Genomic DNA, 18,475 nt, shown 5'->3' with positions numbered 1-18,475 from the left:
ATGGACTCCTAAGGAGGCAGGATGCAACCCGGAACCCCACACTATAAATACCACCCAGTCAAATTGGAGGACTGTGATAGAGCAAAAAAAAAAATAATAATAATAATAATAATAATACATTTTATTTCAGCTCAAGGCCATATGCATGGAATATACAAAGTAGAGACATCACACACAATCTAGATACATGAGATAACTTGATAAAAAATTATAATCGGAAATATCCACACAGTTGCTGAAGAGGTAGGAAAAACAGTATTCATAATAATGGCAATGGCAGTATTATTGAGAATAATAGCAATGAAAAATATTAATTAAGTGCAAGATCTTATACTCCTACTGAGTACAAAATTATGCCAATACTGAATTAATACCACCAATAAATTGTTTTATAGAAATGAGTAAACATGAACGCTTTGGGCACATCGGAGTGTAATGTGTTTTTAAGTAATAATTAATAATTCGAGTCTTGAGTGCCGATGACGTGGAATAGTGTATGTGTGTATACACAGACACAGACACACACACACACACACACACACACACATATATATATATATATGTGTGTGTGTGTGTGTGTGTGTGTCTGTGTCTGTGTATACACACATACACTATTCCATGCCACCGGCAGTCAAGACTGTGTGCTTTGAATTATTACTTATTACTTAAGAATATATTAGACCATCCGATGTGCCAAAAGCATTCATGCTTACTCTTTTCTTTAAAACAATTTATTGGTGGTATCAATTCAGTATTGGCATAATATTGTACTTAGTAGGAGTATAAGATCTTGCACTTAATTAATATTTTTCCTTGCTATTATTCTCAATATACTGCCATTACCATATATATATATATATATATATATATATATATATATATATATATATATATATATATATATAGAGAGAGAGAGAGAGAGAGAGAGAGAGAGAGAGAGAGAGAGAGAGAGAGAGGAAAAATGAAAAACCAAACCAAACAGACAGAAAAAATACAAATCCCCAGTACCGTAACATCTGATCGCCCCACACAACCACCGACCCCCCACCCACCCGCCCGCCGCCGCCGCCCCTCCCCGTCTTATTCCTTCTCGTCTTCCTGACACAAGAGAACCAACCTTTCCCGACCGGTTGCATACCACACTCTGGGTATTCCCATCGCATCTGGGTCAATTTAGCGGTCCCAAAATCAGTGGGTCTTCCTCCTCGGGGTTCTTGACCCAAAATAGCAAGAAAGCAACAGGTTTTTCCATATTTACATGGACGACCGTCTCGTCTGCCTATTTATTCGCAAGGAAGACCCAGTGGAAGGCGGTTCTCTTCCCGAGTTGCGACATGCAGAAGGTAAGTTCGGGTAGTTGCCCGTTGCTTTCCTGGGTGTTAGGAAACCCTACTTGAAGGTAAACTTAATTTTGCTTACTCTCTCAAGGGATGCTTTAACAATTTCCCCGTAAGTCGGGTGCTTTCCCAGTGCTTGCCCCCAAGTGTTAGGATACCCTTGATTTTATTCATTTTTCAGGGAGTCTTTCCCAATGCTTTCCCCAGAGTGTTAGGAGGCCCTACATGAAGCAAACCCTTAATTTTATTCATTTTTCAGGGAGTCAACCCTTAATTTTATTCATTTTTCAAGGAGTCTTTCCCAATGCTGTCCCCAGTATTAGGAAACCCTACTTGAAGGAAACCCTTAATTTTATCAATTTTTCAGGGAAATCTTTCCCAATGCTGTCCCTAGAGTATTAGGAAACCCTACTTGAAGCAAACCCTTAATTTTATTCCTTTTTCAGAGAGTCTTTCCCATTGCTGTCCCCAAAGTGTTAGGAAACCCTGCTTGAAGGAAACTCTTAATCTTATTCATTGTTCAGGAAATCTTTCCCAATGCTGTCCCCAGAGTATTAGAAAACCCTCCTTGAAGGAAACCCTTAATTTTATAAAATTTCATGGAAGCTTTGAATGTTTTTCTAAACTCAAACAAGTAACGGGGATAATAATGAAAACATTGTTAAATCTTATACATTTTTAACAAAATAATATCGAATTTCTAACGAACACCAAATTCTTTAGAAAATCAGTTTTCCAGTCAGTCCCAACTCCAACAAACAACGCGAATAATAATGCATATAATAGCTTACAAATTCACAATATCGTGATAAACTGTTCAGTAATTAAATCTACAACTATTTATATAAATAAACTGTATTTAAAAAATACTCGTAGTAGCACGAGTCTTGAAATGGGGAAACAAATCCACAGTTATGTATGGGTACAAATACATTTTTAAAATAAATCTCTACAGAGAGCTTTCGGGAATCTGTTCCATTCTCCTTTTCAATCTCCAACGGATACCCGAAAGCTCTCTGTAGAGATTTATTTTTTTAAATATATATAGTATCCTTAAATAACTGTGGAACCGTTTCTCGTTGAATTGTTTTAATATGCAAGAAACATACAACGAAGACTTGCGAATACCTGACCGGTGTTCCTAATTAAGCACTGAGGAGGAACACGTCCAGGTGTACGAAGTCTTTGCTTTAAATTTTGCATATTAATACAATATAACTGTAGACTTTTATTACTTAATATAAATAATGTTACCTTTTATGCAGTACATTTTTTTAAAATAATGCCGCATTTTCCAATGAATACTACATTCTTTGGAAGACTGGTTAAATTTCAAGTCAGTGGCCCCTGTGGTGAGCTTGTTCCATATGAATAATAATAATAATAATAATATATGAAGGTAGGAGACCCTCTCTCAAACATGTTTTGTTAAAGATGATGGCAGCATCAGTGGAATTGATTTTATATATTGTCTTTTCAATTCTTCTTATTATTCTCTTCTCATCAGGGCTGATATTTGCTAATAGCTGGCCGATGTTCATATCTCGGTGAAAGAAATGTTTTCTAAAAATAATAATTTATTGATATGATAACAAAAGTGGTTAACAAATCTTAGTCTAAGGGCGTAACGGAATTCCAACGTTTCCAACCGTATCATCGGTTCATTTTCAAGGAAAGGTGAGCTTGAACTGATTGAAATGGTTGTTGTTGTTTTTAAGATTAAGCTGGCCTTGTGCCAGCACGGGCTCTTGCTCACAGAGCAGCCCGTAATTCATATTAGTATGATAGTGGAGATGCTTAGGATATGCAATCTTTATTGGTGATCAATGAATGATGTGGTGAAGGTGATTTGATATTGAATGAAGGATTTGATGGGCAAGGTTGAAACCCTTTAAACCCTAAGGTACCCTTCAGTCGTAGGAAAAGCTGGATGTAGTAAGTGTTGGCTAGTAGGGAGAGACCAACAGATTGGAAGAATGAAGGTTTGAGTTGTAGGCACAGTTAGCTAGTAAGGAGTAGCTCGTGAATTTCTGAGACATGTTCCTTTTCCGGTCGCTTTCTTTGGGTGTGTTGTGTGGTGGTGAGTGTGGTGGATGGATAGTGATGGAGCGTGAGGGGAGGTGATGAAGGAGGCAAGAGGTGAATGGGGGATGATTCTGTTAAAGAGGTTTTGTTTTTCTTTTTTGTCTTGCATGTTATGTAGGTTAGGTTGGGATGTGGTAGTGGTCATGATTGTTTGGCATCAGGTGCTGTCAGTCAGGGTTGTGTTCTGTTCCTACCTAGGTGGTGGGTAGGAGCATAGGAAACCTGCTATTCATGGGGTGTTTGTTTAGAATGTGCTTTGTGATTTTGAGTGGTTGTGCGTTCATTTCCTATGTACCCTATCTCTTAGTTGCTCCGTTTCTGGACAGTCTAAGAGGTATGTGTTTCTAGAGGTTCTTCTGGAATTCTTTCGCAGTACTTACATGGCCTGGGATCGCCTACTATCTTTTGCCAAGTGCATTGGTATCCCAGCCTTAGACGATGAATTATGACTGCTAGTGCTCTTGACATATCTTTGGGAATGTCATGTGGTTGCAGACTGGTGGTGTTACCTACCATACCTACTTTTGCCAGTGTTAGGAGGACCTCCAAAAACCAGGACTCCTTCCTTGACTTTGAGCTTTCTTCTTCTTGCCTTGAGTTCCTCGTTCCTTTGATGCTGATGGCTTTGCTTTAAGTTGAGTCAGTGAGTGGCTGATTTTTAATACCTATGTTGTTAATGTGCAACCCACTCTTTGCTAGGGATCTGCTTCCTCATTTCCTTGGATTCCTATGTGACTTGGAATCCAGTTGAGAGTAATCTGTCTGTTTCTGTATTTGGTGGATGTTAGCAATTGCCATATACTTGTCAGGAGTTTGATATTTTCTTTTGCCTTGCCTTTTGTGATGGCTTGTATTGCTACCCTTTTTGAGTCGGTGTGGATAGTTTTGTGTTTTCCTAGTTTTGTGTTGAGAGTTTCTTTCTAGCGCTTTAGCGATTGCTATCAGCTCCGTCTGTAGAGTGGAGGCGTTATCTGAGAGGCCTCCAGCTCCCTTTTAGTGATGTTGAGTAGACTCCTGCTGCCGCTGCAGGAATGCTGAGGTCTACTGATCCATCTGTAAAGTATTCATTTGTGGCTGTCGTTTTCCTTATTTGAATCTTGTGCTGCTTGTTTCAGCTGTTGAACGGTGCATGCTTCTTTGCTTGCCGGTAGGACTGTGTAGTTGATATTGAAGAGTTCTGATTTCCAGGGTGCTGGTTCTACATACTCAGCAAGAGGAGAGTCTTCTCTGATGTCAGCAGCATGCTTTTTGCATGCCTACTCTTCTCGTGTTTCTAAAAGGTTGCCAGAGTATGTCTTGGGTGGGTCTAGATCTTCGTGGAGATCAATGCACTTTTTGATCTCTCTTTTAGTGGACAGTTCCTTTCATTTTTTAGGTTTTAGCAGGATGGACGTGTTTCTCTGGTCTATTCTGTATGTCAGAGACTGTAGTTTTGTTTCATGTCTCAGAATGCATAAGTTAGTCCACATTGGAGCACCTGTGATGAGTCTCAGGGCATTGTTTTGAATTACTTCAAGGCTCTTTTGCTCTGTGCTTGAGAGACTGGTGAGAACAGGTGCGGCATACTCAACCGTTGACCTTATTGTTTGTATGTAGAAGGTTCTGAGGGCGTGATATACTGCTCCCAGGGGTGTTGTGAGAGAGGTGATCCTCCTCATGGCATTGTGTCTGCATTTGACTTTCTGCTTGAGTATTTCAGTTCTTTGTGTGGGGAGAGTTGCTTGTTATGTTAAACTCCTAGGTACACAAAAATTGTCTTACCCATTCAATGGGTTCACCCATGAGCTGTATTGATTTGGGTCTAGACTGTGTTTGATGGCCATTGCTTTTGTCTTTGCAGTGTTGATTTTTAGACCTAGGTCTTTGCATTTATTTTCAATTTGTTTATTGCACTCTGCATGTTCTGGTGAGATCTGTGTCTGTCTGTGCTGACTAGGCAGACATCATTCTGCATAAATTGAAACATTTCAACTCCATTGGTAGGTGGTGTGGCTAATTTTTCCATTAACACATTGAAAAGGAAGGGGCTGAGTATGCCTCCTTGAGGTGTTCCATTCTCTAGACTGAGAAAGTCCGAGCTTGCTCCTTGGAAGGTGACTCTAGCCTGTTCTGTTTTGCGTGTATCCTTTGGCCCATGCTAAAAGGTTGCCCTTTACCGCCTTGTCAGCCAAGGCTTCAAGGATGGCAGCTGCACTGGCTAGCTCATAAGCTTTTTCTAAGTCCAGAAAAACTACTATTGCTTCCTTTCGTTGATTGTGGACATGACATCTGCTAGGCATTCCTGTGTGCCTATGCCCTCTTTGTAGGCATATAGGCGATGGTGAGAGGTCCTGTTTTCCATAGCAGTCTGTTTAGCACCATTCTCTCTGCAGTCTTTTCTGTGCAACTGATGAGAGAGATGGGTCTGTAGGAGTTGGGTTCTTTGGGCTTGGGAATCGGCTGTGTATTTTGTTGGTTCCATTGTGTGGGTCTACTGCGTTCTGTGTATGTTCTATTGATTATATGGAGAGAAATGAACTGTTTGGCTGCCGTTCCCATGTTCTTCAGCATGCTATAGTGATTCATGTCTGCTCCAGGGGCTGTGTCTGTTCCCTTTTGAAGGGCTTTGCCCAGTTCCTTTAGTGTGAATGGAGTGTCTGTATCATCAGGGATGTTGCAGGCCGTGTTAATGACTCTCCATCTCCCGGGTCTAGTGCCACTTGCCATTTCTCTTGTGGTTTGTGGTAGGTGTGCCGATTTGGTCCTGTCGGCAAAATGCTGTGCAAGTCTGTTTGCTTCAGCTTGAGGGTCAGGATGGTGTGGTGTTATCTTGGATTTTCCTGATATTTTGTTGAACCATTTGAACATTTTTGCAATGGGAGTAAGTCTGGGTGTCTGTGAGCACCATTAAGCCAGGTTTCTTGCTTCACTTCTTTGGCAGTTTGTGTTGCATGGTTTTATAACTTCTCTTAGGAGAGCGTGCAATCTCATCAGTGGGATTGCGTCTGAAGAGTTTTCTTGTCCTATTACTCTTGAGTTCATTTTCCTTTATTCTTGGTGTAGTACCAGCTGTCCTTGTGGGGGGTTTGGTTAGTGGTAAAAAGTTTTCTTAGGCATGGAGATGTTTGCTGCATTATGCAGGCTACTCACAAAGTCCTCTTGAAGTGTGTTTATGTTTTGGGTTTTTCCGGAGTTTGGAGGTACTGTGTTGCCCACTCAGTCATTCGGTTTCAAAAGTGGGCCATTTTGCCAGGTCGGTCCCTCCCATCCTGCTGGCGGGGGTGGTGGAGGGGGAATTTTTGTTATATTTTGCTGTTTCAGTTGCAAAGTGGTCGCTGTTAGTATTGGGTGCACTTTCCCATGCACATTCTTCTTTCAGGTTTTGGGATAACGAAGCTTCAGGTCCAGTCTACCTCCTCGGTTAGGTGAGTAGCTTCGTTTGTGTCATTTAGCAGTGCCACTTCAGGAAACATTCTTCCAGGAGCAGATGTATGTGTCTGCTGCTGCATTTGTATGTTGTTGGGATCGTAGGCATGGATGATGCGCATTGAAGTCTCCTGCAAAGAAGTGTTTTCTCCTGGAGGCAGCACTGAAGAGGTTTTCTCCTTCAAGGATTTTGTCATGGCCTTTGTATATGTTGTGAATGACTAGTGAGGTATTTTCTAGCCTTATCTGGATGCTTAGCGTTTCAATGCCTTGCCCCACAGTCTATGTTTCTTATTTTCTCTGATGGAATTGTTGCTTCACCAGGTGGATTAAACCTCTGTTTTCATTTGTGTGTGGGGTTTTGTATACTGTGTATCCCTGAAAAGAGAATTTGTTTGGTTTCTCTAACAGCGTTTCCTGTAGGAGGACAACATCATGTTTTTCTACGAGCACCTGTGATTGCAGTGTGGCGTATTTGGTGTTGGCACTGTTTATGTTCCATTGAAGGATTTTAGGGTTGAGTGTTGTGCTGTTTTCGTCATTTGGGGTGTTGTTTGGGTTTTGATTGTTCTGCTCCATTTTAGTTTATCAATGATACCAGTGTTTTCCTGAGCTCTGCAGTAAAGTGTTTGCTCTGGGAGTAAGTGGTGAAGAACTTGCGATACTACCGCTGCTATTTCCCTCCTGAGTTCTTCACGTGTGAGGTTGTAGCTATGTTGTTGGTGGGGGCTCTGGGGCACTAACCTGACTACCGGTACGGGTGTGCTCTCCATGAACGGGGGGGTGGAAGAAGAGGGCATGTTGGAGGAATGGCGCTGGGGTGGGGAGAAGTGGCTTTTGGTTTTGTGGAGTAGGGTAGAAGGAAGTGGGTCTGGCATTTGGGACCTGCGTGTTTCTCTTGTGTATAGTGTGCCTTCTGTGAGTCTGGGGTCGCGGTTTTTGTTGCGTGGGGCTTCGTTGGTTGCTTGCTGTTTCTGTGTCTGTGTAGGTGGCTGGTGGTGTTGGGTTTTTGTGTGTGATTGTGGTCCTGTTTTTATGTGTTTGTTTGCTGGTAGTGTTGGGGTCTGTGTGATTGTGGTGTGTGTGTGTGTTGTTGGATTGGGTGCTGCCATTGTTTGGCGAGATCTCTTTGGGGTTCTTGCTGTGTGGTAGGTGGATGTGAGTGTGATGTGTATTGTGTGAAGTTTTGTTTTTGTTCTGTGTTGGGGAGGAGATCCTTTCATATTCCATATTCTTTTCAGTCTTTCCATGCAGCCCTTGTACCATGCATGGTGTCCCTTGTGGCAGTAGGGCATCTGGCTGTTGTTGCCTCCTTCTTTTTGTGCTTGTCGATGCAGTCACTTGTTGGGTGTTTCCCACTGCAAACACCGCATATAGGCTTAGCTGTGCACTCCTGCTGGTGATGGCCAAATCGTTGGCACTTAAAGCATCTTAAGGGTTCAGGCGTGAAAACCTCGGTGTGGTATTTCCCCCATGTCGGGATGTCTACGAAAGGGGGCCTTTTGCCTTGGAAAGTGACAAGGACTTTCTTAGAAGGTTCTTTTGCCTTGTTTAGGCATCTTTCAGCGTGTACTACTCCTGGGAGCTTCTTGATGGGGTCGACTGGAAGGGATGTTGGGTGGGATCAAGTATGATACCTTTTTCAGTTTTTCTGTGTGGGGTCTAAGTACTGGAAGTTTTTTGGTTGCTTTTGAGTTATTTCTGCTGATTCTTGGTTTCTGGATGTGATACTAAACGTCCTCGCTTGTTGGGTTTGGCTGTTATTTGTATGTTGGGGTGTTTGTGTTCAAGATCTTTAACCGCCGTATACGTCGTCTGATTGGGAGTGAGGATTACCTTGAATTTGTGTAGTGGGGGAAATTCTTTTAGAGATTGTGTGTCGATTTGAGTGTTGTCTTGTGATGTTGCAGGAGGTTGTGTGTGAGTGGTGTTAGGTGTCTTTCTCATTTTCCTTAGTTTTTTTTCGGTTGCCAGCTACCTGGTAGTCATTGTCATCGTTTCCATGTGTATCATAGTCATCAGAGCTGTCCATGGTGGGGAATGGTAGGAGAGGTTGTTTATTTGTCTGAGGGGGGGTGTCATCTAGGGCTTTGGGAGAGTGAAGTCTTGGTCTTTGAATCTTGGGAGAGTTGTCATCAGGGGAGCTGCCGGCTGATCTGGTCCGTCTTCTAGTCATCATTGTCTTAGAGGGTGATGGTTTGGTGGGAGATGATGAGGGTGAGGGTGAGGATGCCATTTATGAATGATCCAAGTAGAGAGAGAGGGTTTGTGAGGTGAAAATGTGTGTGTGTGAGTTGCCTGAAGGGCTTGGTTTTCAATTACAATGAGTCCTGGCTTATGGAAGGCGCCCGCCTATGGTTTCCTGTGCTACTTGCAATATAGTATTGCGACAGTAGGAAGATTTGTCTCTTTGGTCTTGCTTCTGTTGGAGTTTTTAGACCTCAAGGGCTACCAAATGTTTCACAAGAGAGACGGTGTTAATAAGAGAAAGTTATTTTTTGAGAAAAGGAGGAGTAATATTAAGTCTTCAAATTGCTTATAAGAGTGAGAGAGCTCTCTCAAATCTTATTATTCCTTGCTAAGCGCGCCAACTATAAAGTCGGCAGGGCTAAAATGCAGGGAAAGTCTGCAGCAAGCTGATTGGCTGGTGGCCGAGAAGCAAAAGCTTGAAAACCTACAAAGAAGCTTGAAGGTTTTTGTGCTAGCTTCTGATTGGTCGGTGGCTGCCGGTGGGAGGAGTCTGGGCGGAGCTGGGGCTGGAAGCGGGGCGGAGTCTAGGAGCGGTGTAAGCAGAGGTGTTGCTACCATGGATGCCGAGCAGCAACTGATTGAAATGGGGTCGTTCGGCGGTATTTATTGTGTCCCAGGTGCTCTGTCTGATGGGCACTGCATTTTCATTGGCTGAACAGAGGATTAAGTCCCTGAGTCAAGCCGTCTTGCAGAGGTGGAAGCTCGCACTGCTCTTCTCGTGCGGACGCTGGAGACTGGGAGCGTAGTATTGGGAAGGTCATTGCCGATAGACGGGGGCACCTGATTGGCCCGTTCGATCGGCTCTATGGTGCTGGCGGGCGGCGCCCTTCGTGCCACCGTCGGGAGGAGTGAAGTCTCTTGGGTGGGTGTTGAGGATGGGTCTCTCACTTCCCGATGTGTAGGGCCTCCAAGAGGCGGAGGCGACGGTGGTCTGCTGCTTCTTATCGATAATTCTGATATTAGGAATAATGTCATTCCTAATTATCCTGGTATTGTGGACGTTTTTGGCATGATTATGGATGGCGCCTTCCTGAGCGTGGCAGGATATCCTCTTCGAAAATCGCATAGTCGTCATACCAATGTAAGCGCTGGGGCATTCCCGGACAGGGCATTTGTACTGGTAGACAACGTTAGTTTTCTTGAGAGGGTCCTGCAACACGGGGGCTGGATTGTTTTTCATAATCAGGCCACTGGTCTTCTTGCTCTTGTAGTAAATTATTAGTTTTCACTTTTTTCGCAGGGTCCGTGGGGGAGACGTTCCTTTCTATGATGGTACGAAGGGCTCGCTCGTCCTCTTTGTATTTCTTATGAAATACTCCCTTGTAAAAGAGAGTGACGTCTTCAAGGGCGGCGGGACGAGGCTCCTGCTGATACCACTATCGATGTTCTGCGAATGCAATTAGTGATGTCCCGGTTGGAATACCCGTTGTTAATTAAAACAAACTTGGGCAACACGTTCTAATTTAGTGTGCGTGTCCTTCCACGAAGAGCAGTGTGAGAGAGCTCTTCTGATGAAGGCGCTGATCGCAGTGCGCTTGTATCTCTCTGGACACTCGCTCTCGCCGTTCAGGCACATGCCCAGGTTTGTGGGTTTCGTATACACCTGTGTTACGAAGCGCTCCTCTTGTTGCCCGACGAGGACGTCAAGGAAGGGGAGGCGACGGTCACGTCAATGTTCGATGGTGAAGTTGAGTCTGCTGTGGTCGTGGAAGGCTTGTCGCAGGCGCTCTATTTCTTCCACCGTGCTGGCGCTGATGAAAGTGTCGTCAGTATACCGGACGTACATAGACGGCTTCTCGATGTTGGCGAATACCCGACGTTCCACAGCACTCATGTAGAAGTTCGCGAAAAGTACTCCGAGGGGAGAACCCATCGCTACTCCGTCTTTCTGTGTGTACATATGTCCTCTGTGGGTGGAGAAAGGGGCCTTTTTTGTACAAATTTCAAGAGAATAATAAGAAGAATTGAAAAGACAATATATAAAATCAATTCCACTGATGCTGCCATCATCTTTAACAAAACATGTTTGAGAGAGGGTCTCCTACCTTCATATACTACTCTACGGCTACATGACCCATCTGCACAGGAAGACCCGGGCACTAGGAGCTTCAGGAGGACCCTGCTTCAACATCAACTTTCGGCGAAGGAACGAGACAGAGTCGCTCTCCAGGATGAGATGAAGAACTTGCACACCGAGTGGGACAACCTCCGTCGCAGTAACAGCAGGAACCCTGTAGCAGCAACATCCCGAGTGTCCGGGAAGGCGAGATGCTAATTATGGAACGGCCAACAGAGACGATGATTCACCCAAGAACGGGCTCACCCCACCGCCATCATGGAATGCCTGCACCGCCTAGAAGAGAAGGATGCTGAAAAGAGAATGAGGACGATAACTAGGAAGCTGGTCGCCCTCAACGGAGGACTGGAAACTACGGCTCCCGCAGAAGAGAGAAGAATACATTAACCTGACCGACTACGTACCTACCGCCGAACAAGACAGAATTCTACGTATGGGACTCAATTGCCATTCCCCACCCCACCCGAGGCCAATGGAGAACGCCTTGAGATCGAAGTACCTGCTGGACACCATACACAAGCATGAAGATCAAGGCACCATACGTACTACTGACGCCCTGCAGCCCCTCCTCTTGGCCGAGGCCCTCACGGAACGCGGTGATACAAGAGTGATGTGATCGACAGGCGCCTGAGGGAAGCTGCCAAAGAACTCCGAGCGAAAAGAGGGTTGTCACCGTCCGTCGGGCCGATAAAACCGCTGCGTTTGTACTCATCCGCACTGAAGAATACCACCACAAGTTGGATGAGATACTGGCAGACAGCAGCAAATTCCAGAGAATCACCAAGAACCCGGTAGATGACATTAAACGTGAGGCTAATAGGATTATTGAGACTGTCAATGCAGCTTCCAATGCCCTTCAGTTGCTGCCGATCGTAGGGGGGGGGACTACGACCTTGGCTATATACGGAACGTTAAAACCCATAAAACCAGGGAACCCGTTACGCCCCATTATTAGCCAAATTCCGCTCCTACATACCAGCTTGCGAAGAAATTGAATACTATTTTGACTCCTTATGTTCCAGATGACCACAGTTTGAAGTCATCTGCCGAGTTTTTAGAAGCACTGAAAACGACACCCCCCCGGAGGAGTTATTGCATCGATGGACGTGGAGTCCCTCTTCACGAACGTCCCCGTGGATGAAACAATTCAGATAATCCTGGATCGTGTATTTAGAGACGACTCCACGCCCCCATTAAACATCCCTGAGCTTGCCCTCCGAAAACTCCTTGAAATTTGTACAAAAAAGGCCCCTTTCTCCACCCACAGAGGACATATGTACACACAGAAGAGACGGAGTAGCGATGGGTTGGTTTCTCCCCTCGGAGTACTTTTCGCGAACTTCTACATGGGTGCTGTGGAACGTCGGGTATTCGCCAACATCGAGAAGCCGTCTATGTACGTCCGGTATACTGACGACACTTTCATCAGCGCCAGCACGGTGGAAGAAATAGAGCGCCTGCGACAAGCCTTCCACGACCACAGCAGACTCAACTTCACCATCGAACATTGCCGTGACCGTCGCCTCCCCTTCCTTGACGTCCTCGTCGGGCAACAAGAGGAGCGCTTCGTAACACAGGTGTATACGAAACCCACAAACCTGGGCATGTGCCTGAATGGCGAGAGCGAGTGTCCAGAGAGATACAAGCGCACTGCGATCAGCGCCTTCATCAGAGCTCTCTCACACTGCTCTTCGTGGAAGGACACGCACACTGAATTAGAACGTGTTGCCCAAGTTTTAATTAACAACGGGTATTCCAACCGGGACATCACTAATTGCATTCGCAGAAACATCGATAAGTGGTATCAGCAGGAGCCTCGTCCCGCCGCCCTTGAAGACGTCACTCTCTTTTACAAGGGAGTATTTCATAAGAAATACAAAGAGGACAAGCGAGCCCTTCGTACCATCATAGAAAGGAACGTCTCCCCCACGGACCCTGCGAAAAAAGTGAAACTAATAATTTACTACAAGAGCAAGAAGACCAGTGGCCTGATTATGAAAAACAATCCAGCCCCCGTGTTGCAGGACCCTCTCAGAAAACTAACGTTGTCTACCAGTACAAATGCCCTGTCCGGGAATGCCCGGCGCTTTTACATTGGTATGACGACTATGCGATTTTCGAAGAGAATATCCTGCCACGCTCAGGAAGGCGCCATCCATAATCATGCCAAAAAAACGTCCACAATACCAGGATAACTAGGAATGACATTATTTCCTAATACAGAATTATCGATAAGGCAGCAGACCACCGTCGCCTCCGCCTCTTGGAGGCCCTACACACGGGAAGGAGAGACCCCAGCCTCAACACCACCCAAGAGGACTTCACTCCTCCCGACGGTGGCACGAAGGGCGGCCGCCCCCGCCAGAACCATAAGAGCCGATCGGGAACGGGCCAATCAGGTGCCCCCACCTTCGTCTATCGGCAATGACCTTCCCATACTACGCTCACAGTCTCCAGCGTCCGCACGAGAAGAGCAGTGCGAGCTTCCACCTCTGCAAGGACGGCTTGGACTCAGGGACTTAATCCTCTGTTCAGCCAATGAAAATGCAGCGCCCCATCAGACAGAGCACCTGGGACACAATAAATACCGCCGAACGACCCCATTTCAATCAGTTCAAGCTCACCTTTCCTTGAAAATGAACCGATGATACGGTTGGAAACGTTGGAATTCCGTTACGCCCTTAGACTAAGATTTGTTAACCACTTTTGTTATCATATCAATAAATTATTATTTTTAGAAAACATTTCTTTCACCGAGATATGAACATCGGCCAGCTATTAGCAAATATCAGCCCTGATGAGAAGAGAATAATAAGAAGAATTGAAAAGACAATATATAAAATCAATTCCACTGATGCTGCCATCATCTTTAACAAAATAATAATAATAATAATAATAATAATAATAATAATAATAATAAAAAGTAGGAAGCAGACCTCCTCGGATACATGTCTGATTGAAAAGAATGTAAGAATTAACCGAATTTATCTTATAAATAATTTTCTCTATTTTTCTGATAATTCGTTTTTCATAGTCAGCGAGACTGCTAAGCAATTGGCTTATATTCATGGTGTTAATTTGGTATTTTGACTGTCAAGATCTGGTATTTCTTCGGTATTATCAATACTAAAATAAATGGAATACATATTTTAATTGTATGAAAGATACATCCTGGAGACTACAACAGGATCGTAGAAAGCGATCTCCGCTGGAATATCTTCATTACTGTAGTTTTCAAAGTCTGATAAATCGTTTTTCATTGTCATCGAGACTGCTAAGTAATTGGCCTATATTCATGGTGTTAATCTGGTATTTTGACTGGAAATACCTAGCATTTCTTCGGTATTATCAATATTAAAATAAATGGAATACATATTTTAATTGTATGAAAGATACATTCTGGAGACTACAACAGGAACATAGAAAGTGATCTCTGTTGGAATATCTTCATTACTGTAGTTTTCCGAGTCTGGTATTTCTCTAGAGTCGACATGTTTCGGCCATTTCCATTGCCATCTTCTTGACGTTGCAAGGGATGTGCTGACTAACTGTGGATGGGACAGCTTTCATAGTAGGGGTGGGCGGGGTCTGATCCGGGGTCGATTTCTGATTAGCTGCCTGGGGGAATCAACCCCCCGATCTGACCACGCCCATCCCTCCTAGAAAAGCTAACCCATCCGCAATGCCCAATCGTCAGAACGTCCCTTGCAACTTCACGAAGATGGTCACGGAAATGGCAGAAACTTGTCGACTTTAGAGAATACCAGACTAATAACTACAGTAATAAGATAGTCCATCGGAGATCACTTTCTACGATCCTGTTGTAGTCTCCAACACGTATTTTGCATACAATTAAAATATATATTCCATATATTTTAGTAACGATATTACCGAAGAAATACCAGATCTTGACATTCAAAACACTAGATTCACACCATGAATACAGACAATTGCTTAGCAGCCTCGCTGACTATAAAAACAAATTATCAGAAAAATAGAGAAAATTCTTTATAAGATAATTCTGCCATTCTTTTCAATAAGACATGTACCCGAGAAGGTCTACTTCCTGCTTATATTATTATTATTATTATTATTATTATTATTATTATTATTATTATTATTATTATTATTATTTAGAAAACTACAGTAATGAAGATAGTCAAGCGGAGATCACTTTCTACGATCCTGTTGTAGTCTAAAAAATGTACCTTGCATACCATTAAATTATATATTCCATGTGTTTTAGTATTTATAATACCGAAGAAATACCAGATCTTGACATTCAAAATACCAGATTAATACCAAGAATATAGGCCAGTTGCTTAGCAGTCTCCCTGACTATGAGAAACGAGTTACCGGAAAAATACAGAAAATTTTTTATAAGATAAATTCGGCTAATTCTGTCATTCTTTTCAATAGGGCAAATAATAATAATAATCATCATCATCATCATCATCATCATAGGAAATTTTCATTGCTGATGGTATTATTTCAGTATATACTGTTAAGTAGTGACATAGCAGTACAGTAGGAAATATAGGCAAGATGACTTGCATTGCCAAAAATTAACGTTTTCTTGACTAATGTTATCCATCGCGGTTTGGAGTAATCAAACGTAGCCCTCGGCTAGTTCAGGTAGTTTAGGTAACAAGCCAAAGGCTGACTTTCTTTCATTATTACGTATATCAATTCACCTCCCATCAAAAAATCATTTATCAAAACACCTCCCATCAAAAACTTATATATCAAAACACCTCCCATCGAAAAAAATTATATATCAAAATATATCTCATAAAAAATTATATAGTAAAACACCTCCCAACAAAATAAATTATATTCAAAGAACTCCATATAAAAATATATTAAAACATCTAAAAAAAATTATATTAAAACACCTCAATGAAAAAAATATATATCAAGACAACTTCAATAAAAAATAATTTATATCAAAACACCTCCAATAAAATTTTTTTTATTTCAAAACACCTCCCACTAAAGAAAAAAAACCAAGTCACGTACATATAACAATTATGTTTAAACACCTCCATAAAAGAATTTATATTAAAACACCTCACACCAAAACAAATATCAAAATACCGACATCAAATAAATATATATATATATATATATATATATATATATATATATATATATATATATATATATATATATATATATTAATATATATATATATATATATATATATATATATATACATATATACATATATATATATATATATATATATATTATATTTGTGTCAAAACACTACCCATCACAAGATATATATATATATATATATATATATATATATATATATATATATATATATATATAATATATATCAAAACACTTTCGATAACAAAATTATGTATCAAGTCATCTCCAATAAACAATTATGTATCAAAATACCGCCCATCAAAAAATAAATATATATCAAAACACTTCCCCCCCAAAAAATCATAAATATACTTCTTAATCTTTCGGTCTCGACTGTGGTGCTTATCATACACGTGTCCTCGTTTTTTGTAACGCGCCTCTGGAAAACTGGTTACGAGGAGACTAGCCACAGGATAGGACGCTTTAAGGAAGAACGTTCTGGGACTTCGCCGCCCTTATCAAGGTCATCTTCTTTTTAGGCGTCCCTCTCCACGACCTCAAGCAGCGCCCTCATACGATTATTAACATTCCAAATCTTAACTAAAATTCAGAGGAGAGAATTTTTTTACTTACTATATACCACAAGATTCTTTTATCAATTGTTTTAACAAGAAATATGGCGGATGTAGATTGGAATTTTCCAATCTGGGAATGAAAGGGGTTGCAGCCAGGGGCCGAAGGGACGCCGCAAAGTACCTTAAGGTGTGCATACAGAGCACCGCGTGAGGAGGCGCACTGACGTCAATACCCCCCTATGGAGAATTAGAATATTGGGGCAATTTATTTCTGGAGTGTTGACATATTGATGTTTTTCATTATATTCACAATAAAAACAAAACCATTATTTTTCTCTCTTTCCCTTTTCTTGCAGGTTTTGGTAATTGTGATCGTCACCCTCGTGGTGGAGTTCTATTTACCATAAACAGACCCATTATTTTTATCTGTCTCTCTTTTCTTGCAGGTTTTGGTAATTGTGATCTTCACCCTCGTGGTGGGGTTATGCCTGGCGTTCCCTGAACCAGGCGCAGACGCTGCAGCAGAAGCAGAGGCAACAGCAGAAGCAGAAGCATTAGCATTAGCAGAAGCAGAAGCATTAGCAGAAGCAGAAGCAGAAGCAGAAGCAGACCCAGACCCGCACCGTCGTCATTTTGGTGGCGGAGGATTTGGCTTTGGCATCTACGGATACCCCTTCGGTTACGGCGGGTACAACCACCACCACCACCACCACCGCCCTCATTATTACCACAGACCTCACTACTACAATGGTTATTACGGGGGATACCAACCCCACTATCACCATTTTGGCCACACTCACTACTACTAAAGCTTTGGTAAACTCCGAACTACGGAAAGGTTTAATTGTGCAATCTTCGTGTTAGATAGTGGCCAGATATTGTTAAATTCAACATTTCAACTGAGTTTGGGGTTACTGAGTTGTTAAATTGCTGAGGTTACTGAATTATTAAAACTCAAAACCTGCTTTTGAACTCAGCGTTGGGGCGACTGAATTGTAAAACTGAAGAGGTGGTTTTTAACTCAACACTGGGGTTGCTGGAGTGTAAAATTCAACTGAAGCTGATTTTGAACTCAGCGTGAACTCAGCGTTGTGGCGACTGAATTGTAAATTTTAACTAGAGATATTTTTAAACTTAGTTTAGGGTTGCCTAATTGTAAAATTCAACTGAAGCTCATTTTGAACTCGAGTTGGGGCAAATGTCTTGTAAAATTCAACTAAGAGATGATTCATAAATGTCGTCCCTAGGTCAATCTAAAGACAGAACTTCTCTTTTAAAGTTGTTATAAAGATTTTATTAACTCTGACTGTTGAATCTAATTTATGTTAAAACATGACCGTAACTTACTAACGTCTAATTTATTTATGTATTACTAAATCACATCTATTTATGAGAATACATTTTTATTAATAAAATATATCACTGACTGTTACTAGTGTGTTATAATCCTCACTCGTAACTCTCAGGAAAAGAGAACTAGAAAATGATATTTTGGCACTGATAATGGATAAAACTATTACCTTTTTCTGCTTTAGTGGGCCATGATGAAACTTGACTACGAAAGTCAGAAGGTTTATTTCTCAATGAATTGGCAGAAAAAAATATATCCCAGATGTTTTGAAGACATGACTGACTTTGTAACAAAT

At 42.1% G+C, this 18,475-nt stretch overlaps 1 protein-coding gene across 1 annotated transcript; it reads left to right on the top strand.

Annotated features, from left to right (window-relative positions):
- The first annotated feature begins 1,238 nt into the window (after positions 1–1,238).
- Positions 1,239–18,261, top strand: LOC135216114 (histidine-rich glycoprotein-like). The gene is made up of 2 exons (XM_064251157.1): positions 1,239–1,343; positions 17,276–18,261. Exons 1-2 carry the CDS (start codon positions 1,335–1,337, stop codon positions 17,636–17,638), a joined length of 372 nt encoding a protein of 123 aa, XP_064107227.1. The 5' UTR covers positions 1,239–1,334; the 3' UTR covers positions 17,639–18,261.
- Positions 18,262–18,475: the final 214 nt, after the last annotated feature.

Source organism: Macrobrachium nipponense, chromosome 6 (assembly GCF_015104395.2).
Source record: "Macrobrachium nipponense isolate FS-2020 chromosome 6, ASM1510439v2, whole genome shotgun sequence".
In the NCBI taxonomy this organism is placed as follows: domain Eukaryota; kingdom Metazoa; phylum Arthropoda; class Malacostraca; order Decapoda; family Palaemonidae; genus Macrobrachium; species Macrobrachium nipponense.
The sequence above is the reverse complement of the archived record's forward strand: the minus strand, read 5'-3'. Positions and strand labels throughout refer to the sequence as shown.